The sequence below is a fragment of the Ochlerotatus camptorhynchus genome, unplaced genomic scaffold (genome assembly GCF_037179485.1).
Source record: "Ochlerotatus camptorhynchus isolate MF236.1 unplaced genomic scaffold, CSIRO-AGI_Acam_v1.1 ptg000077l, whole genome shotgun sequence".
Taxonomy (NCBI): domain Eukaryota; kingdom Metazoa; phylum Arthropoda; class Insecta; order Diptera; family Culicidae; genus Ochlerotatus; species Ochlerotatus camptorhynchus.
The window spans coordinates 8,481,092-8,501,224 of record NW_027040567.1 but is presented as its reverse complement, the minus strand read 5'-3'; the positions used below and the strand labels follow the sequence as shown (position 1 = coordinate 8,501,224).

At 44.9% G+C, this 20,133-nt stretch overlaps 1 protein-coding gene across 1 annotated transcript in view; it reads left to right on the top strand.

Moving 5' to 3' along the window:
- Window positions 1–19,896, top strand: part of LOC135697713 (uncharacterized) — a 119,490-nt gene extending 99,594 nt beyond the window's left edge. Inside the window, exons 3-14 of the mRNA XM_065217502.1 lie at window positions 14,833–15,046; window positions 15,109–15,254; window positions 15,393–15,455; window positions 15,532–15,879; window positions 15,922–16,095; window positions 16,126–16,167; window positions 16,204–16,317; window positions 16,348–16,557; window positions 16,600–16,629; window positions 16,774–17,691; window positions 17,747–18,055; window positions 19,155–19,896. Coding sequence (XP_065073574.1) covers window positions 14,833–15,046; window positions 15,109–15,254; window positions 15,393–15,455; window positions 15,532–15,879; window positions 15,922–16,095; window positions 16,126–16,167; window positions 16,204–16,317; window positions 16,348–16,557; window positions 16,600–16,629; window positions 16,774–17,691; window positions 17,747–18,055; window positions 19,155–19,870 — 3,284 coding nt within the window. The 3' untranslated portion in view covers window positions 19,871–19,896. The remainder of the gene's footprint in view (window positions 1–14,832; window positions 15,047–15,108; window positions 15,255–15,392; window positions 15,456–15,531; window positions 15,880–15,921; window positions 16,096–16,125; window positions 16,168–16,203; window positions 16,318–16,347; window positions 16,558–16,599; window positions 16,630–16,773; window positions 17,692–17,746; window positions 18,056–19,154) is intronic.
- Window positions 19,897–20,133: the final 237 nt, after the last annotated feature.

Below are 20,133 nucleotides of genomic sequence, written 5' to 3'. Positions count from 1 at the left end.
CTTGTTCCGATTGCGAAAAATCTATCAATCTATTTATCAATTTTATCTAGATGAACGCGCCATTGGGACGGTACTAATGAATATTTTTTGTCCATATTGAAAATTTAGTCGATTGCTGAATTTATGTATGGGCCCAAATTAGGGGCATTTAGACCGACATTACATCCATTTCCCCTATCATTGCGTTGGTTGGAAATTTATAAAAAGGCACGTTTTCAAATGCTCTTGTAAAACCTTCAATTTCATCTTTATCGCTGCAGTGTATCTTTCCTTTACAAACTCGAACATCTTTCTTAGCCCCACGTAATGGCATCAGATTGTTGCGTTGCTATATTTCCCGTCGACGCCATAGGAGAAAATATCTCCCTTTTTAGTTTTCTGCACAAAAAGGCTACCGACAGCATGACGGAATAAAGTCAACCGATTTCGACTTGTTCTTGGTTTCCATCTGAATTTGTTGTCAAAATAGGAAAATGGAAAAGCTAGGGGTAGACGGGGCAAGGTGAGCACTCTGCAATTTTACATCAATAATCTTATATTTTTAGAAACTGCAACTGGTGAAGAAATTTTCACCCAAAACAGCAACCATCTATCTAGTTAAGCTTTCAAGTTAAAGCAAGTAATTATAAGTCAAATTGTATACTCGCCGGGTCATCAAATGGCACTAGTGGTTAGTGATTTTTTCGAGTGAGATACGATAGGTCTTGTCATTCAGAACTGAAAACAGCAATCTTTTATCTACCGTATGCGTGATAATGTTTGCACCATCGTACAAATAAGGTTCCCGTTTCACCTGTGCATACAATGCCTTGGTTTTATTTGCATGCACGTAACCTGTAGCTCATACCGTAGTAGGCTGTGTATAAAAGAAAATGATTTACTTAGTTTGACAGTTGCACCATGACGAAGTGGCAGCGTATTCGTGATTTGTCCCACGCGCAAATGTCGCAAAAAGACATTTCAATCACCGTGGGAGTGTCCCGTTGGACCGTCAAAAGGGTTTTAGACCGAGAAAAGAAAGGACAACTATCCACGAAGGTGGCCACAGGTCGTCCGAGGTCAGCTCCGGTTCCGAGGGTTATCGCTGCTATCAAAAGGAAGATTCGGGTGAATCCAGTGCGTTCAATAAGGAAAATGGCAAAGGAACACGGTATCAGTGACTTTACGGCACGGAAGATAGAAAGGAAGATTGCGGGGCGAAGTCGAGGGCACGGAAAAAAAAAGCTCACATGATTACCAACCGCATCCGGGAGCTACGGAACTTCCTTAAGCGAAGAAATACTGTAATCCTGTTCACCGACGAGAGCATATTTACCGTCGATCCCGTATCAAATTCCAGAACCGACCGGTATATTAGTTCTCTTCCGGTAAAAGACGTGGCCGACGAGCACAAGAACGTGTATCTGACCAAGCATCCTGCGAGCGTTATGGTGTTTGGATTGGTGGCTTCTGATGGCAAAAAATTGGACCCGGTGTTCATTCCAGAAGGCGACAAGGTCGACACGGAGGTCTACATCGGGATTTTAAGTAAGTATGTTCTTCCGTGGATCAATGAACAGTACGGTCTGAAGCCAAATATTGTATTTCAACAAGATGGGGCTCAGTGCCACACCTCGAACCGCACTCAGAAGTGGTTGCAGGAACATCTTCCGTTCTGGGCGAAGGATATGTGGCCGCCATCCAGCCCCGATCTTAATCCGCTGTATTACTCAATTTGGCGCGTCATGAAAGCCAAGGTCTGTTCTAAACGCCACCCGAGTACAGCAAGCATCAGACAAACATTGACCCGTACCTGGAGAGAGATGGATCCAGACTACATTATTAGAACCTGCCGTGCATTTCGGAAGCGTGTGGAGGCCGTAATTGCAGCAAGTGGAAACTCGATCGATGATTAGCATGGTGTAAGACTCTGAGAAACATCCCCCTTTAAATAAATAAAAAAAAGCTCGAAAACGAAATTTTTGAGATTTTTTTTTTTATTTTGACATTGCTCAATGGTGCAAACATTATCACGCACACGGTAGTCATACTGTCAAGTTAAAGCAATCAATAAGATGTCAAATTGCACGCTAGCGTCACATGATGAGTGAAGTCTGAACTGAGCTGTCTTTTTATCTAGTCTAAGTCGCACGTTAAAGCACTAAGAAGTGAAATGGTATACTAGCAATAAAAAGTGGACAGAAACCTTTTATCTAGTTAAGATGTCAAGTTAAGCCAATACTTTATTAGTGCCCCCTGGAAGATGAATTCTGAACTCAACTGTTCACCTTCCAATAGGCTTTATGCATCTGAACAGCTTTTATGAAGACCGCAATCCAGTGATGTCATGGTAAATTTGGAGCTGGTCACTTCTAACCACAATGACATCACTGAACATTTCACATAATATCGTTAAAGTGGGGTTTCTCAAAAATTTAACCCGTGTAAACTTACCGATAAAAGTAACCCAATATCTGAGTTGCATTCAACTCACCCGTAAAACAAATTCAAAGTGAGCGCCGTTTAAATGCAATTTAAGCTATTCAACGGGGATCTACGGTATTCAAGAAGTTTTTTCCTAGAAAATCGAGGAAAAAATTACTCACTCACTAAGTAACCCGTTTTTTTTGCAAATTTTGAGTTAATTTCATACTAGAGTACTAGACTTAAAAGTTAACTCACTTGCTACTATTTTGAGAGAAATCCTGTTCAATGTTATGTTAGTCTCATCGGCCGTGTACGACGTCTAACGATATGACAACCATCACATCCCCAGACGATCTGAAGCAAAACGTACTGGTAAGACCTTTTCGATCGGGTTGACCACTCCATACTGCTAGCTAAACTTGAAAAACTCGGTGTATCCTCGGGTTTAACTCGTTGGTTCAAGTCCTATCTGACCAATCGGGAACTTTGTGTTAGAATCGGATCAGAGCAATCGGACTATTTTACAAACCGCTCCGGTGTTCCTCAAGGTAGCAACTTGGGACCATTGCTATTCTCGATTTTTGTGAATGATGCCGGTCTGATCCTCCCAACTGGTTGCCGATCGTTCTACGCGGATGATGTGAAGATCTATGTGATTGTTCGTAGCTTTGCCGATTGCTTGTGGCTTCAGCACCTAATCGATACTTTCGAAGAGTGGTGCTCAAGAAACTATCTCACATTGAATGTACAAAAATGTAATATTATCTCATTTCATCGCAAGCTGAAACCAGTGGCATTCAACTATACGATAAATAACCAACTTCTGCAATGTGTTGACAATGTTCGTGACCTAGGAATCACGCTGGACTGTGCCTTAACATTCAAGCTTCATTACTTGTGCATCGTTGCGAAAGCTAACAGGCAACTCGGGTTCATTTTCAAGATCCCTGACGAGTTTCGCGATCCTGCCTGTCTTAAAGCTCTATACTGCTCTCTAGTGCGATCGATCTTGGAATTCAGCTCGGTAGTATGGTGCCCGTATCAAGCAGTTTGGATAGCGAAGATTGAATCTGTTCAAAGGAAATTTGTTCGGTATGCCTTTCGTCACCTTCCTTGGAATGACCCTGTGAACCTTTCGCCGTACGAAGATCGTTGTCAACTCCTGGGTCTTGAAACACTAGAACATAGGCGGACGATTAGTCAGGTAGTGAAAGTACTTATTGGTGATTCGACTCTCCAGGAATCTTGGCTGAGTTCTACGCACCCGAACGAGTTCTTCGGTCGAGGAGTTTCCTGCATCTTGGACCTCGTGCTGCGAACTACAGCTTGCATAACCCAATACGGTTCATGTCTGGGCGTTTCAACGAGTTTTACGAGTTTTTCGACTTCAACTGTGCAGCGGAAACCTCCAAACAAATCTTACATCAATTCTGAATCAAAGGGGGTAAAAAATATTTAAGTCCATCATAAGCCAAATCATAAGCGTTTAAAACCTAACACTAGGTCGTTGCACAATTTTTTGATTTGCACTCCATTGTACTCCACAAAGACGTAGTATAAACATCTATTCAACATGATGCCTAAAAATGGAGCGTCACATACATATCATATAGGTTTACATCATAGATCGTGTAAAGTTCTGAGACATTTCATGAAATATAGCAAATATTGTAAAAAACATTGCAAAAAAGTTGCTCGTTTGCGTGAAATGAAATACAAATCTACTCGAATGAATTACATCACAATTAAAATAAAGATTTTTTTGCTGTCTAGGATTGGCAATATATCATGAATTGCAAATAATACAACTAAAACTGATGTCAACCTTAGGGTGGCCATCTTGCCCCGTCTACCCCTATATCCGTTTTCCATTTGGTTGTGTAGAATGCCAGCAGCAAAACCATCGCACTTTTGCCTCTTGGTTCGTGAAAGACTTTTCCTTTTATCATAGATCCGAAACATTTCTCAACTTTCGTTTCGGTGTTCCTTTATTTTTTTTTTAGACTCTTATCGAGCTTTTATTATTTTGTGCAATATCGGTGTGATGTGTAAGCGACAGCTCTGGTACTTTAATACTGCCGCATCCAACTTGGAAATAAATTTATTTGCAGAGTGTTATGAGTCACTGCATTTAAAAGTTATGTAATGTAATCGTCCGATGGATTTTCATGTTTTAATTTTTTTTTCAAAATCAGTGATTTAATAAATAGAATATAGTTTGTTTCCATCAATACATTGAATCTAAATGGGTATTGTATGAAATTATGATCCTGAAAAAAAAATCTTTAGCATTTCTAGCATATCTTGAAAGAAATATTTGCAAGGATTTCAATGATCTATGTGTACATTACGATTGTGATGTATTTGTCATTTGGTGTGGGTGTTTATCCAACTCCGCAAATATATATGGCTAATGGTCGCATTTCAGAGATTTCTATCATGTTTCTATTTTTACCGGATGGAATTTCTTGTTCATAGAACCAAATTGAATTGAGAGCGGAAAAGAGAAATCTATTTATGAACGAAGCCTAAATGTATAAGACAGCATGGGGTTTTCCAGATTCGCACACCACGTTGTACTATGGAAACATGCTTTTGATGAAAGTATGCCAACATGACACCCACCTGCTTCCGAGGCAAAACAGCTTGCCTCCTACTATTGGCTTCGCTAGAGAATTCCAGCTACAGAAAAAAATGGACGCGCTAGATTACAATGTTGATGTTAGTTGGGAGTGTGAAACTAGTGAACATCGCCTACCTCCTTTGTACTCAAGGATATCTAAAAGCTCGCCTGTGGAGAAAATTCGGCTGGTTTTTCACGGATGTACTTTTTAGCACAGACAAACAGACGTAACACATTGAATATTTCTCACTGTAAAACATCGTCGCTAAAACATTACCGCCATCTGTTGACTACACAGTTGTAGGCAGAGCTTAAAATTATTGACTGCCTAGGCTGAGTGTGAAAGCACTGCACTATCCAATCCATTGCTCACCTCTATGCAGACCGTTTGTACCAAACGATAAAGGACGAGGCAATGAAAGAGCCAACAAAAACATTCAGTCACTCACGAGCAGGCGACGCACACCGCTTGCCTTCGCTCACACAGCATGTAATTGAGTCATTTTTCCATAGAAAATGTACGCCCAGTCGTTCAAAAAAAAAATATTGGGTACCATCACGGCAGAATAAACCACGGTGGGTATATAAATGGTGATACAGCTTTGTCACTATATAGGCGAGGAGGTCGCGGGGGGGAAAAGTGCGGTTTTAGAGCAAATTGTAAACAAACTCGGTCGCTGTCCCATACAAAAATCCAACATGGCTGAATCATGAATTTGACACATTAGAACACCTATATGTAGTCACCTTGGAATAAACGTGTTGACTGAGCTACTGACTGAGTGCTCGGCTGTCAGTGACTCGTTTACCTCTCAATCATTCAGACTGTCACGAGGCAGTGAATGATGAGGCAGATGGCAGTTCATATTCATATCCAAATGACTCAATGAACCTGACTGTTTTGCGCACTAGTGGTGGGTAGTACGCTGCACGGATGGCGGTAGTGTGTAAACATCAAACTAAAGGGAAATTACTATACAACGATACTTTTTTTTTTTTTTTCTTCTTCCTTTATTAGAGAGATTTTTAGCCTAAGGCTAGTTCATATCTTTTAAAAATTACAAAAAAGAATTGGGACCTCAAAAGGAGGATCCCAATCTTGGCAAGTGGGCATTTAGCTTAATTATATAAAATATTGTAAAAACACTACCAAAAGGGCCAACGAATTCAAAAGCACAAACAGAAAACACTCAAATGTTGTAAAAAAGATTCGCCTCCTTCAGGAAGGCGATGAGGGCGTCTGCTGCCGGGGACTCGTCGCCAAGCAGACTTCGTATGCTGGTTCCCTCCAGACCGAAGGCAACCCGAAGGTCCTCGAGCTCCACACAGTTGATGAGGATGTGTTCTACGGAGGTTGGCACTCCGCAGGTTTCGCAGGTTCTCCGGAACGGTGTTCCTCCGAAATTATGGGAGGCCCTGCTATGCCCGGTGCGCAGCCTGGACACCACTTGCTGCTCCTTGAGGCTCGGTCGATCCTTCCAGGGATCGGTGGTCGCCTTGATTTTTCGTAGTTGGTGAGTTCGATTGTTCCTCCACTCGTCGTTCCACGCTCTCCGAACCGTCCGCTTGATCCATTTCTTGATGTCCTGAAACGGAACATTGTCAGAGAACCTGGGTTCGATGGGGCCTGAGCTGGCGAGGTGGTCGGCGATCACGTTCCCCTGGATGCCACAGTGCCCGGGTACCCACATGTATACGGTGTTGGGCGGCGCATGCGTTACCGTCCCTTGTAACCACGGATGCTTTGGTGCTTCATCGGTTAGGGCCATTATTGCGCTTTGTGAGTCGGTAACGATGAGGATCGGCCGATTGGCCGGAAGGGTGGTTGCGTGAAAGACGGCCGCTGCCTCAGCGGAAAACACCGAGCACTGGGCCGGAAGTGAATTGCTGACGACCAAACTATCTCCTGAAACCCCCATTCCCACTCCGCTGCTGGAGAGCGAGCCATCGGTGTACCTGATTTCGTGATCTTGATAGTGCGCCCCGAGAGTTTCGACGAGTGTCCGGCGCAAAGCCAGTGAGTTGTCTCCTGCCCTGAAGCGGTCCTTGATTCGGCTGTCGATTCTGATCTGATGTGATTGCCTACTTTTGTCTCCGTGCCAGTGGACCCTGGGCACTGGAGGGAGATCTACGTCGGTGACCGTGCGGAGGAGTCGGTTCGCCTCGTTGAGGAGAAAGATCCTGCTGTTTCCCGACGTTTTAGCGAGGAAGGCAGCGGCTTTGGTAGCGGTAGCTGCGGTGTAGACGAGCCGAAAAGGCAGAATACCGGCTTCAACGCACGCGGCGTCGGCCGGGGTGGAGGGCAGGAGACCGGAGACTGTTCTTACGTATCCGTTGTAGACCGGTTCCAAGATTTGGACGGCTTTCTCGGCGGCAAGGCACGTTAGTTCTACGCCGTACAATAGGCGACTGTCGATGATGGCTCGGGCTACTCGGAAGCGGATTTCACGGTTGTTGGATCGGTGGGGGCGCGAGATGGTCTTCATCAGGTTGGATCGACTACGACAGTCCTTCTTCACCTGTTGGAAGTGCGGCTCGAGGGATAGGTTCCGATCGAGGAGCACTCCCAGGACCCTTATTGTGTTTTTGGTCGGTATCGCTTACTGTTTGATCATGATGGGCTGTCCGTTGTTCCGATGCCGGGTGGTGCATATATGGCAGCACACGCTCTTGCCGGCGGAAAGCTGGAACCCAACGGAGTCAGCCCATCTGACCACCGAGGAGACTGCCACTTGCGCCCTTAATTTCGTCCTCTGCAGGGTGGGGCCCACCGTTACAATGAGGACGTCATCCGCGTAGACGAAAATATATATGTTCTTGGGTAGCTTGTCGAAGACCCCGTTCATGGCCACCAGGAAGAGGGTGACCGCGATCACCGAACCCTGTGGTACTTCGGTTTCTTCGCTGAACCTTCTGGATTGGACGTTTCCGACCGACACCCAAAAAGATCGGTCGGTCAGAAAGTTTCGGACGAAGTGTAGGATGCGTCCTTTTAGTCCCCATTCGGCTAGCTTCTTCATTACTGCTGGTGTCCACGTTCTGTTGAATGCTTTGGAGATGTCCAGCGAGATGATCTCCGTATGATGGCCTTGGTCCTGTGCCTCCTTCAGGACTTCTCCAAGAGTGGCGAAGTAGGTGGAGGTACCGTACCCTTGCCTGAAGGCGTGCTGTCGATGGTCAAGCAGTCCCTCAGACTCCAGGTATTGCTTGAGCCTTCTGTTGACCATCCGCTCCAAGACTTTGGCCATGCAGCAGGTCAGCGCGATGGGGCGGAATCCTGTGACGTCCTTGGTCCCTATATTTGTTTTGGAGATCGGGATCACGAGACTTTCCCTCCATTTGTCCGGGTATTCTTCGTTGGTCCATAGCTGGTTGTAGAGTTCGAGCAATTGTGTTTTCCCTTCGAGCGGTAGATGCTTCAGCAGTGGGTATCCGATTTCATCCGGTCCGGCCGAGTTTCCGTTGCTCCGGCTAAGAGCGAACGAGAATTCTTCCCAGGAGAATGGTTGGTTGATCGGTAGGTCGTCGTTGTCTGTGGAAATTCCGAAAGTGGGCACCGAGGACAGCGAAGGACCGACTCGTCGATGGAAACTTTCGCTGTACTCCGCGATTCCTGATAGTTTAGCGAAGTATTTTCCCAGTTCATCTGCTACGGCGTTTGGTTCGGTGATGGTAACGGTGTCGGCTTGCACTTGTAGCGGCGATGATCGCCGCTTGCCGCTGAGGGCATTGATGCGGCTCCAAAGTTCTGCTGACGATTGCTAGATTGTTCGGCGTTGATGCTTTCCAGGAAATCCGACCAGCTATTTTGCTTCGCCGTCCGGATTTCCTGTCGGCATTTGTTGTGCTGCTGGCGGTAGTTTGCGAGGATTTCCTCTCTCGCAGGGTCGTTCGTAGAGGTTCGCTTGAGTTTACAGAGTGCCTTCCGCCTGGCTTTTACAGCACTTTTCGTGTCTTCATTCCACCATCGGAGTGCCCTCCGCCCGGGAATACTGCCTGTTCTTGGGATGTTGGTGCTGGCTGCTTTGTGGATGACTCCCGTGATACTTGGGATGTCCGTAGGTTCTTCAGTCTGCGCGAGAGTTCAGTAAGAGAGCTGATAGCCCTCCCAGTCGGCTTCTCCATACCGCCACCGTGGTCTTCTGGTGTTCTCCGGTGCCATTGCGGCGGATAACCGGATCTGTACCGAATAGTGGTCGCTGCCGTGCAGATCCGGGTTGATGCCCCACAGCATTTTGCCCGCTAAAGAGCGGCTAACTGCGGACACGTCGATGGCGGTGGTGTGCCGTCCGTTAAAGAACGTCGGGCCCCCGTCATTTAGGATGACTCTGATGGTGATGTTGATGTTGATGGTGGTGATGATGGTGATGCTGATGAGATGGTGACCCCTCGTGGGTCGGCTCTTGGACAACCCCAGGCCAGGTGATGGCCGTTCAGGTCCCCAATGAATATTTTGGGTTCTGGTAACTGCCGAAGTATTCTGCGAATCTCGGTTCCTAGATTGGGTAGTCTTCCGCAGGGCAGATAGGCGCAGGCGATGTAGATACTAGTTGGGTCTTGGGTATCGAGATCAACCATTTGATGGGGGACATTTTTACGGACTCCTATGGCCACAGATCTCCGAAGGTTAGATCCTTGTTTAATGGACCATAAGTAATCGCCGCCAAGTGTCTTATTCATTCGGTCCACCATGACGTTGTTGACCTCTTGCAGGGCAATCACCAGGGGGGACGCACCGCTGCAGAGGAGTTCCAACTCCGCCAAGTGGAGAAAGTAGCCGCTGATATTCCATTGGAGCATAAGATTCACCGGAACCGGTAGGGCGGGGGTAGGAAATCCCCGCTCCGATCCGCTGGTTGAAGGTCGTTTGATTGAGTGGTGATGGCTCATTGCGTAGTAACTGGAATTTGGGGGTGTTCCAGTCGGACTTGCTGCGGCAGAACTTTGTGCCGAATGAGACGGATAGAAGATACTTTGAAATTTACCGTTAAATGCTTGTTCGATGAACAACTTGCGAGATATATGTCTGTTTGTCTGTGCTTTTAGTGCACAGGGACTTTCAGAGAATTGTGGATTGAATATTTAACGTTTGTCAGCATATGTTGTGGCTGCTCAGCCCTGCCGGAAGCTTGATGAGCGAATAAGTTAAACTAACGTGCACACTAAATGTGCACAACAGTATGAGATGTGACGGACTCAGTGGTATAAAGTGGGACTTTAAGGTGAATAATGGAATGCATACTATAACATAATTGTACTTGATTTTTGAGCATGCTACAAGTGCAGTTTTTGAGAAAAATGCCACGGAGAACTGAGTACGGTAGAGCAAAAGTTCCTTTTGAAGTTTTCGAAGCTCGTACAAAATAATCCTCACTGTTTCAGCACTTGTTGGGAAGGTCTATTAGAGCAAAACATTCCCCCAAGATATCACAAAAATTGGTGATGTTTTCAAAGAGTTAAAACAAAAGTTTGTTTCGAGTTGATAAATTATAACATTTGACCAATTTTGGGAACGTAGAAAAAGAAAAAAAATATACTCTGAGCGAATAAGTTGACAGGAATTCATACGAATATCTTATGAGTTTTTGTCACAACGTATTCTTTAAAATTTTATGAAAGTTAGTCATTAGATAATATTATGATAATTTACCTATATTGAAGATAAAAGTTGCAACCGGGACTCGAACTACGGGTTTTGAGATTGGGAGGTGGGTACCTGACTCACTAGCGCAATGTCACTTGTGGGATAATGCCAACTAAAAGCTTCTCAGATCCATGTATTCCTAGACAAAGGCAAAGTAATTATTTCATATGGTTTCTTGAGTTTTGGACGCTTGCTTAAAGGTTCATACGTCTGATCGTATAAATACCATACGTTCTATTTCCTGGGTGTTTGTGTGGGATATGTTTTTTTTTGGGAATTAGATTTCTATATGTCATCAGGGAGCTGGAATGGCATATAATGAGCTAAAAGTTAGAGCCAGCGGGGTAAAAGTTCGAGTCGTGTTCCAAATATTTAAAATGCATATATTTACTGCAAATAATCATAAATGGTTCAGGGGGCAGGACACCTTTGCTGAATACATCAAATGTTTTAGATTTTTTCATTTTCTTAAACACAACAGTATCTGTAGAACAAACATTGTACAGTACAAAATGCCCTATCTTTTGCGTGTATTATATTTTGAAAATAGGGGAATTGGCTCTAATGTTGGCCTATGGATCTAAGATTGGGCCCATCGCTAAAAATCTGCTGTTTATCAATTTTATCTAGATGAACGCGTCATTGGGACGGTACTAATGGATATTTTGGCTGTTATTGAAAGTTTAGTCAATTGCTGAATTATATGGGCCCAAATTAGGGGCATTTATGCCGACATTACATCCATTTCCCCTACTTAAATATTTTCGTTAATATTAAGAAATATTTGAAGATATTTTCATACATACGGCCATTCCATAGCAAAACGTTTTAGTGGTTCTCAAAATTTCGTAAAAATTGGTAGTTGTGTTCCTTATCGCAAAATATTAGACCCGTATTTTTTTTCATTAGGGTGACCATTTCCGCGTTAAAGTGGTCCAAAAATCGTTGTTTTCAAAAATGACTTAAAAAAAAAAAAAACATAACTTTTGAACCATTAGGCCGATTTCAAAAGATCAAAATATAAAATGAAAGGTAATTAAAAATACATTATAATATTAATATATAATATAAATATATAAAAATATTAAAAAATTGAGTTTTTGTTTTGAAAATCATTGATTGTATTTGTTTTTTATGGTTTGCATTGTTTGTAGATAGAGGCCGCAATCTATGTTTTATATTTTTCCTTGAAAATTTAGGCTTTTTTACACATTGCATCACAAAATCAGCGATGTATTTTTTTTCCTTTTTGAGTCATATTTTTTTAAGTTGGGTTTTTGCTCAATACTCCTATGCGATTAGACTATCATATGTTCCATCAATTTATAGCAACTGTAATTGTAAGGTCACGACGAAATTAACTTTCTATTGATATTTTGATCATTGAAATCGGTCATGTGGTTCAAAAGTTATAATTTTTTTAATAAAGAAATTTTTGATAAAAAAAATTTGGATCACCTTCACATGGTTAGCGGCGTCGTGGTGGTGTCAAGGGAAAAAAACATGGAAATAGTAACCCTAATGACAAAAAAAAACTAATATTTTGCAATAAGGAACAAATTTACCCTTTTTTACGAAATTCTGAGAACCGATATATCGTTTTGCTATGGAATGGCTGTATATCTAAGCTGTCTTGCCCCTTGGAATAGAGCATATACTGATTCAAAATTCATTGGCAAAAATACTATATTGCTGGTTTAAATTGAATACCCCCACCAATAGACTTTTGCCGAAAACAATTTCATTTAATGTTACTGTTAATTCTATCAAAATAACTATGCATTTTGAGCAAGTATAGTAGTTTTGCCAGAATCATACACATCAAAAAATTATGAATTTTAATAGTGATGTAAATATTCATGCATGCTAAAATTGAAGCATGTAAACTTCCTTTTCACGTAAACTAGCAACTTGCAAGAAATATTGCTTACAAAGATGGATGGTTGCATACGATATTTAGAATATTTCATTAAATGACTCATAAATTTACACGATCTGTAATGTGAATTTGTATGATATGTGACGGTCCATTTATGTGCATCATAGTGACAGAAATTTACACTACTTTTTCGAACTGTGTAATACATTTGCTTATATTCATAGTTAACTATACTGAAATCATAGTAGATTGAACGATAAAAAGCGTGGTTATATTGAAAATAAGTGTTTTCTGCCAAATAGTAACTATGGTCCTTGTTTCAGTAAAGAGATTGCTAAAATGTTCATTGGGAAAATGTTCCGTTATGACTTTTTTTCCGGATGAAAACATTTTGTGTGTACGTATACGCGACGTAGTGTGCGTACGATAAACGTTAGCAATCTCTATAATGCTACCACTATTTTCGAGTGGATCTCGTTGTTTTTCAAGTTCTGACCATATCTGGGGACAAACATGTGATTTCTTTATGTCGTTCAAACCATCATGGGGCATTTAAAGATTTGAAAAGGTATAACTTTTTAGGGGCCTCAGATAGCCTAGTTAGCAAAGGCATGGTATTACCAAAGCGGAGACGGTGGGTTCGATTCCCGGTCCGGACGAGGAAATCTTTCGGGAAGGTAAATTTCTCGACTTCCCTGGGCATTTAGGTTTAGCGCTTTTGCCACACAAATTCGCCATGGAAACCTCTCAATTAATAGCTGTGGAAGTGCATATATAAAATTAAGTTGAGAGCCAGCAAACCGCTCGCATAAGAAGCGTAAAAGGCCTAGAAGTTGAAGAAGTGTCAAAACTTCTCTAAAACTACCATTTAGTTTGTTACCATTTTGCCGCATTGGGACATGTTTGAGCAAAAGTTCGTTTTGAACACTCTTCCGAAAAAAAAAATCGTTCTAGCTACGCAAATTCTAAATTCTAGCTGCAAATGATAAATCAAAGCTCTCACAGTTGTAAGCCTTGAATTGGGGATTTTGGGTATACAATTAGTTTGATTCCAAATGCTTTGAGTTGCAGTTTGCTCTCAGCCAAGGGGTAGGAGGTAGGACCAGAACCGGTAAATGTCATAGAAACTATGTGGGGACACATTTCTCCCCATACATTTTCATAGTGTCATTTTATTAGAAAAAAAAAAAACTATCGTTACCACCGCTGGGTAGGACACCTTGGCTGAATATATCAATTGAAATTTTAATTTTCTTGGCTTGACCTTAAAATCAAAAGTATCCGTAGAAAAACATGCATGAAAGCCTCATTAGTTTTGAAAATACTTATTCCAAACATTTTCATTGATATTTTGAAGTATTTGAAGATATTTTCCAATATAGCTAAATTGTCTTGCCCCTTGCTCTTAGCTGTCAAAGCTGCAGCAGTTCTCGTTTTCGGTGTCGATCGGCAGTTATGTTTCTCTTTGAGGTAGTTCATAAACTACGTAATCCGTTTTTGAGAGGTTTTAGAAACCTCCCCGCCTCTCGTAGACAATTGTCCATAAATGTTTGTGGAAATTTGTATGGACCATATATTAGCATTAGCATTAGCATCGAACAAGTTGCACACTATCGTAGGTGGTACGAATTCAAAACTATTAAGAACAAGACGGATATCTATTACTGTACAGATAGTAAGTAGGAAATAATTACTATCTCCCAAATAAAGACATATCCCGCTCCAACAGTTAAGGATTGTCCTGGCCACGTCCCTACAACTGAGAGGGATAGGAAAGGTATGTTAGTTCAACATTTACCTAAGAGAGATGCAGAGAACTCTACGACCCCTCATAAATGTCTCGGGAATTTAGGAATTATGTTAGTAGGGAAGGTAAGCCATAGGATACACCCAGTCAGTGTTGCTGGCAAATGTAGTTCAAATTGGTAGATCATATTTTTTTTTATAAAATTTGGATAAAGGGGATTTATTTATAATTTATTGACGCCATTGCGAGAGAAATTGCTCACAGATAGTAAACACCACACAGGTAGAAAGAACTTTTCGAGAAGCTGTGGAATGAAAAGAAGGATATTTAATTAATATTACATTACAAATAGTTAATAAAGCAGTACATGAGCTGCAGAGCAATGAGATTACATCGTTCGGTATGAAGGTTCAACTCAAATAAACTCCCACCTTCATGCCAAAACTGCAAAATCAGTCGAGATCAGTTGTATTATGACACTTTTTTTTAGCAAAGTGTTAATTGTGGCCTTCATTTTCCAATTCTCGTTTCAGGTTCCTATCAATTCGGATACGAAGTTGGGCCGAACGGTCAATTCCATCACGAGACACGAGGCCCCGACGGAGTGACGTACGGCTGTTACGGATACATAGATCCAAATGGCATGCTGCGAGTGACACACTACGTAGCCGATAGTCACGGATACCGGGTAGTTGAACCGAACCGATCGGTGGAAATTTTCACCAATTCTCCATCGCAATACAGCAAGTAAGACTATACCCGTTGGATTCGATGAGTTACAGGTAAATTTAACGATTTGTACCCACCAGTGCACTCACCGACGACGATGCTCAAACGAGACAGCGAGGCCAGCTAGTACCGTGGCAGGATCTATATCTTCCTCGTGGATGTGGGATGTATCCTGGAGGTCTACGACCGGATGGGACTCCCGTTACTAAGCCGCCTTCCACAGGGGGTAAGTTATGATCGTGCTCCAACCAGAATGATCGTAGTTTAAAGGCAGGCCGTTAGAACTTGCACCCAAATCGCACCGTAAAAAGTAGAACATTGCACCACAACCACAATTTTGTTTACTTGCACTACATAATTACAGCACCTACAAGACCGACTGGCGGCACCAGTACTAGCGGTGGCAGTGGCACTGGTAGTCCTCAAGGTATTGTTTGACTTTTGTTTCAGAACTAGAATCGCTGCTAGGGTGGCACTACGAGCTATCGATTATTGTATTTTAGCTCCCGGAGGAGGAGGTAGTGGATCTCAGCAGCCACCTGGTGGAAATCGTCCTGGGCAGGGTCAAGGACAAGGACAGGGACAAGGGCAGCAACAAGGACAGGGACAAGGACAAGGACAAGGACAGGGTCAAGGGCAGGGACAAGGTCAGCGACCAGGACAGGGACAGGGCCAGGGACAAGGCCAGGGACAGGGACAGGGACAGGGACAGGGACAGGGACAGGGACAGGGACAGGGACAGGGACAAGGACAAGGTCAGCGACCAGGACAGGGACAGGGCCAGGGACAAGGCCAGGGACAAGGCCAGGGACAGGGACAGGGACAGGGACAGGGACAAGGACAAGGACAGGGTCAAGGACAGGTTCAAGGACAGGGTCAAGGACAGGGTCAAGGACAGAGTCAAGGACAGGGTCAAGGACAGGGTCAAGGACAGGGTCAAGGACAGGGTCAAGGACAGGGTCAAGGACAGGGTCAAGGACAGGGTCAAGGACAGGGACAAGGACAGGGACAGGGACAATGGCAAGGTCAAGGCCAGGGACAAGGTCAACGACCAGGACAGGGACAAGGTCAGCGACCAGGACAAGGGCAGGGACAAGGACAAGGACAGGTTCAAGGTCAGGGACAAGGTCAGGGACAAGGTCAGCAACCAGGACAGGGGCAAGGTCAGACACAAGGACAAGGTCAGGGACATGGTCAGCGACCAGGACAAGGACAGGGACAAGGTCAGGGACAGGGACAGGGACAAGGACAAGGACAAGGACAAGGACAAGGTCAGACGCAAGGACAAGGTCAGGGACATGGTCAGCGACCAGGACAAGGACAGGGACAAGGTCAGGGACAAGGACAGGGACAAGGACAAGAACAGGGACATGGGCATGGACAGGGGCATGGACAGGGGCAGGGACAGGGACAGGGACAGGGACAGGGACAGGGACAGGGACAGGGACAGGGGCAGGGGCAGGGACAGGGACAGGGACAGGGACAGGGACAGGGACAGGGACAGGGACAGGGACAGGGTCAGGGACAAGGTCAGCGACCAGGACAAGGACAAGGTCAGCATCCAGGACAAGGACAAGGACAAGGGCAGCAACAGGGACAGGGTCAAGGCCAGGGACAGGGACAGGGACAAGGGCAAGGGCAAGGACAGCAACAAGGACAAGGACAGCAACAAGGGCAAGGACAGCAACAAGGACAAGGACAGCAACAAGGACAAGGACATCAACAAGGACAAAGTCAAGGACAAGGGCAAGGTCAGAGACCAGGACAAGGCCAAGGACAGGGTCAAGGCCAAGGACAGGGTCAAGGCCAAGGACAGGGTCAAGGCCAAGGACAGGGTCAAGGACAAGGACAAGGACAAGGCCAAGGACAAGGACAAGGACAAGGACAAGGACAAGGGCAAGGACAAGGACAGCGACCAGGACAAAGTCAAGGGCAGGGACAAGGGCAAGGTCAAGGCCAGGGACAAGGACAAGGACAAGGACAAGGACAGGGACAAGGTCAAAATGGAAATTGGCAGCAACAAGGCCCGGGTGGTCAGAGCCAAGGGCAAACCACCCCATCTGGTCCTGGACATCACCATCAAGGACAACATCAAGGTTCACATCAGGGACCCATTAGCTCCGGCCAGCATCAGGGTCAACATCAGGGAAGTCATCAAGGAGTCAGTCAAGGATCTCACGAAGGTCAACACCAAGGATCTCATCAGGGACCAATAAGTTCGGGTCAACATCAAGGTCAACACCAGGGCAGCCACCAAGGTTCATCTGGACAACATGGTGGACAGCACCAAGGTTCGCATCAGGGACCTATCAGTTCCGGCGAACATCAAGGTCAGCACCAGGGTAGTCATCAGGGCATAAGTCAGGGTTCACACCAGGGTCAAAACCAAGGCTCTCATCAAGGCCCAATTAGCTCTGGTCAACATCAAGGTCAGCATCAAGGCAGCCATCAAGGAATACATCAGGGACAACATCAAGGAGAGCACCAGGGTCAGCATCAAGGTCCGATTAGCTCGGGACAGCATCAGGGAAGCCATCAAGGGAATCACCAAGGTGGCAACAATCAACACCAAGGTCAGCATCAAGGTTCACACCAAGGACCACTCGGTAATACAACACATAATGTACAGGTTTCCTGGGGCCATGAGAAGCCTGGACAACAAGGTATGTAGGGTCAAAACTTAATGATTATTTGATTTCATTCAACGCTTATTTTTAGGACAAGGACAAGGTCAACAGCAAGGACAAGGACAAGGTCAAGGACAACAGCAGGGACAAGGACAAGGTCAAGGTCAAGGACAACAACAGGGACAGGGTCAACAGCAGGGACAGGGTCAACAACCAGGTCAAGGCCAACAGCAAGGTCAAGGTCAGTGGCAAGGACAAGACCAGGGTCATAAGGACATGAGTTATCTTCTTTCAAAATCCGTAGGTCAAGGTCAAGGACAGCAGCAGGGACAAGGCCAATGGCAAGGACAGGGACAGGGTCAGGGTCAACAGCAAACAACCACTGCGAGACCCATCGGAGGTAAGGTCAAGCAGTTTCAGAAAGCTCTGCTGAAAGTTCTAACAATCTCAGTCTTCTTATTCGTAAGTGACGCTAACCGTTGATAATACCTTGAGGAATAAGATCTTATTCACCAACACTTACATCACATAAATGGTAACCTATTGTTTTCGTTTCATAAACCTAATTTAATCGCACACGAACAATCACACCTTCACCAACACAAACACTCACAAATGCACATCTTTACATCTTCACGTATACCAAATACAACACGAACACACGCACCCCGATCAACGCACGCACACGCAGTACACATTGGCATAAGACCTCAAATATTGGGCGGTGGGGGCCTAGGCGCATCAATTAGTATAGGTGGACCACACGGTAAATACCTGCCTCGTACTTTGCTCATATTCTTGCTTTACTAATGTTTTGCTTTCGACTTGCGCTTTCGCCTGTTGTGCTTTTTCCGTTATTTTCTTTTTGGATCCCGTTTCTAGTGGGTCTTACCGTGGGCGCTGGCATTTCTCAGGCAGGATTAAGTGGTACCCTCGCGACGTCTCACAATACGACCTCACACACCGGAGCTACCAGCATTGGTGGATCTGTCGGGACCGGTGGCATTCATGCATCGACGAGCCACAACTCCACGGGAAGTGTACTAGGAGTTTCCTACAATCACACTTCCGCCAGCAGTGGATCTCTGGACGGTCAGGGAGTACAGGGAACGCATACAGGTTCGAATAGCTTAAACAGTACGCACGTATCCGTGTCGGGTGTTAACAACCTGGAAGGTTCGATCGAGGGAGGTCAGATAACTGTTGGAGGTACGGTTAATCACACCGAAACCCTTGCGGTAGGTTCGGTTAACGTAAGTAGCACATCCGGAGGTTCGTTTGGGGGAGCAATTAATCCGGAGCACGTCGGCGTCGAAGTGAGTGGGATGCTTACCACGAATGCCAGTATTAGTGCGCCACTCATAAATCCCCAGCAAGGTAGCGTAACAGTCGGCGGTGGTGGTAGTGTAGAATTTGGTAGACCCCCTCAAGGTTAAACATGACACCAAATGTGGTAAGCTTGCTGATCCACTCTAACACAATTACCGTATTTCTTTTAGGACCCTCTACGGACTATCCCTATGGACCAACGTCACCGACTCCACAGCCTGGATTTACCACCGCTCAACCCGGTTATCCACCAACGGCAAGCGGCGTTCAACCTCCAAATCGTCCCGGTCAAAACGGTTCTCCTCCGCCCAATGGCGGCAACAACAACAACAACAATAATAACAACAACAACAACAACAATAATAACAACAACAACAACAATAACCAGTACCCACCGTATCAGATCGCCGTTTCTCAATATCCTTATTTCTTTGTTCCTTATCCTTATCCTCCACCTTCTAATGTCCCACAAGCGCCATGCAATTGTCCACAGGACCAGAACCGACCAAATCAACCTACCGGCTATCTCGGGTTCATCCCGGTCATCTACGTACCGAGCTGTAATGCTCAAAAGAGTGGTCTCCCTACTCACATTAACTGGCCGGCTCCTCCTCCGCCGAACGGCCTGGGTCGAACCCTTGAAGACTTGCCGCTCCAACGGCTAGTGCAGGGATCGGATGGCAGTTGGGACGTCCAGCAGCTGTCACCTGAGGAACGACAACAGCAACTGCAACAGTTACAGCTGGCACCAGAGCCACAGCTGGCACCAGAGCCACAACAGGTTCAGCCCCCGAGACCACGCCAGAATCGCAACCGAAGACTCCGGAGTCGACGACCGCCGGTGGTACAGCAGCCACAGCAGGAAACGCAGATTGAAACCGTTTAGGGGAGGTGAACTATGGGATTGGGTGGGCAGGGGTCAAGGGAAGCGGACAACGCTGATAGTGAGAAACTTGTGAGGAAACAGACTGGTTGTGACTTGCAAGTCCGACGGCGTCCTTCAGGAAAAAAAAAAAATAAAAGAATTGGTTGGACGTGAGAGATGAAAATACTCATTCGAATTTAAGCTAATGTATGCGCTAGAGAAATGAAACTGTTTGTCAATAGAAAAACGACAATGAACGATGTCAAGCGTGTCAATACAAGTAA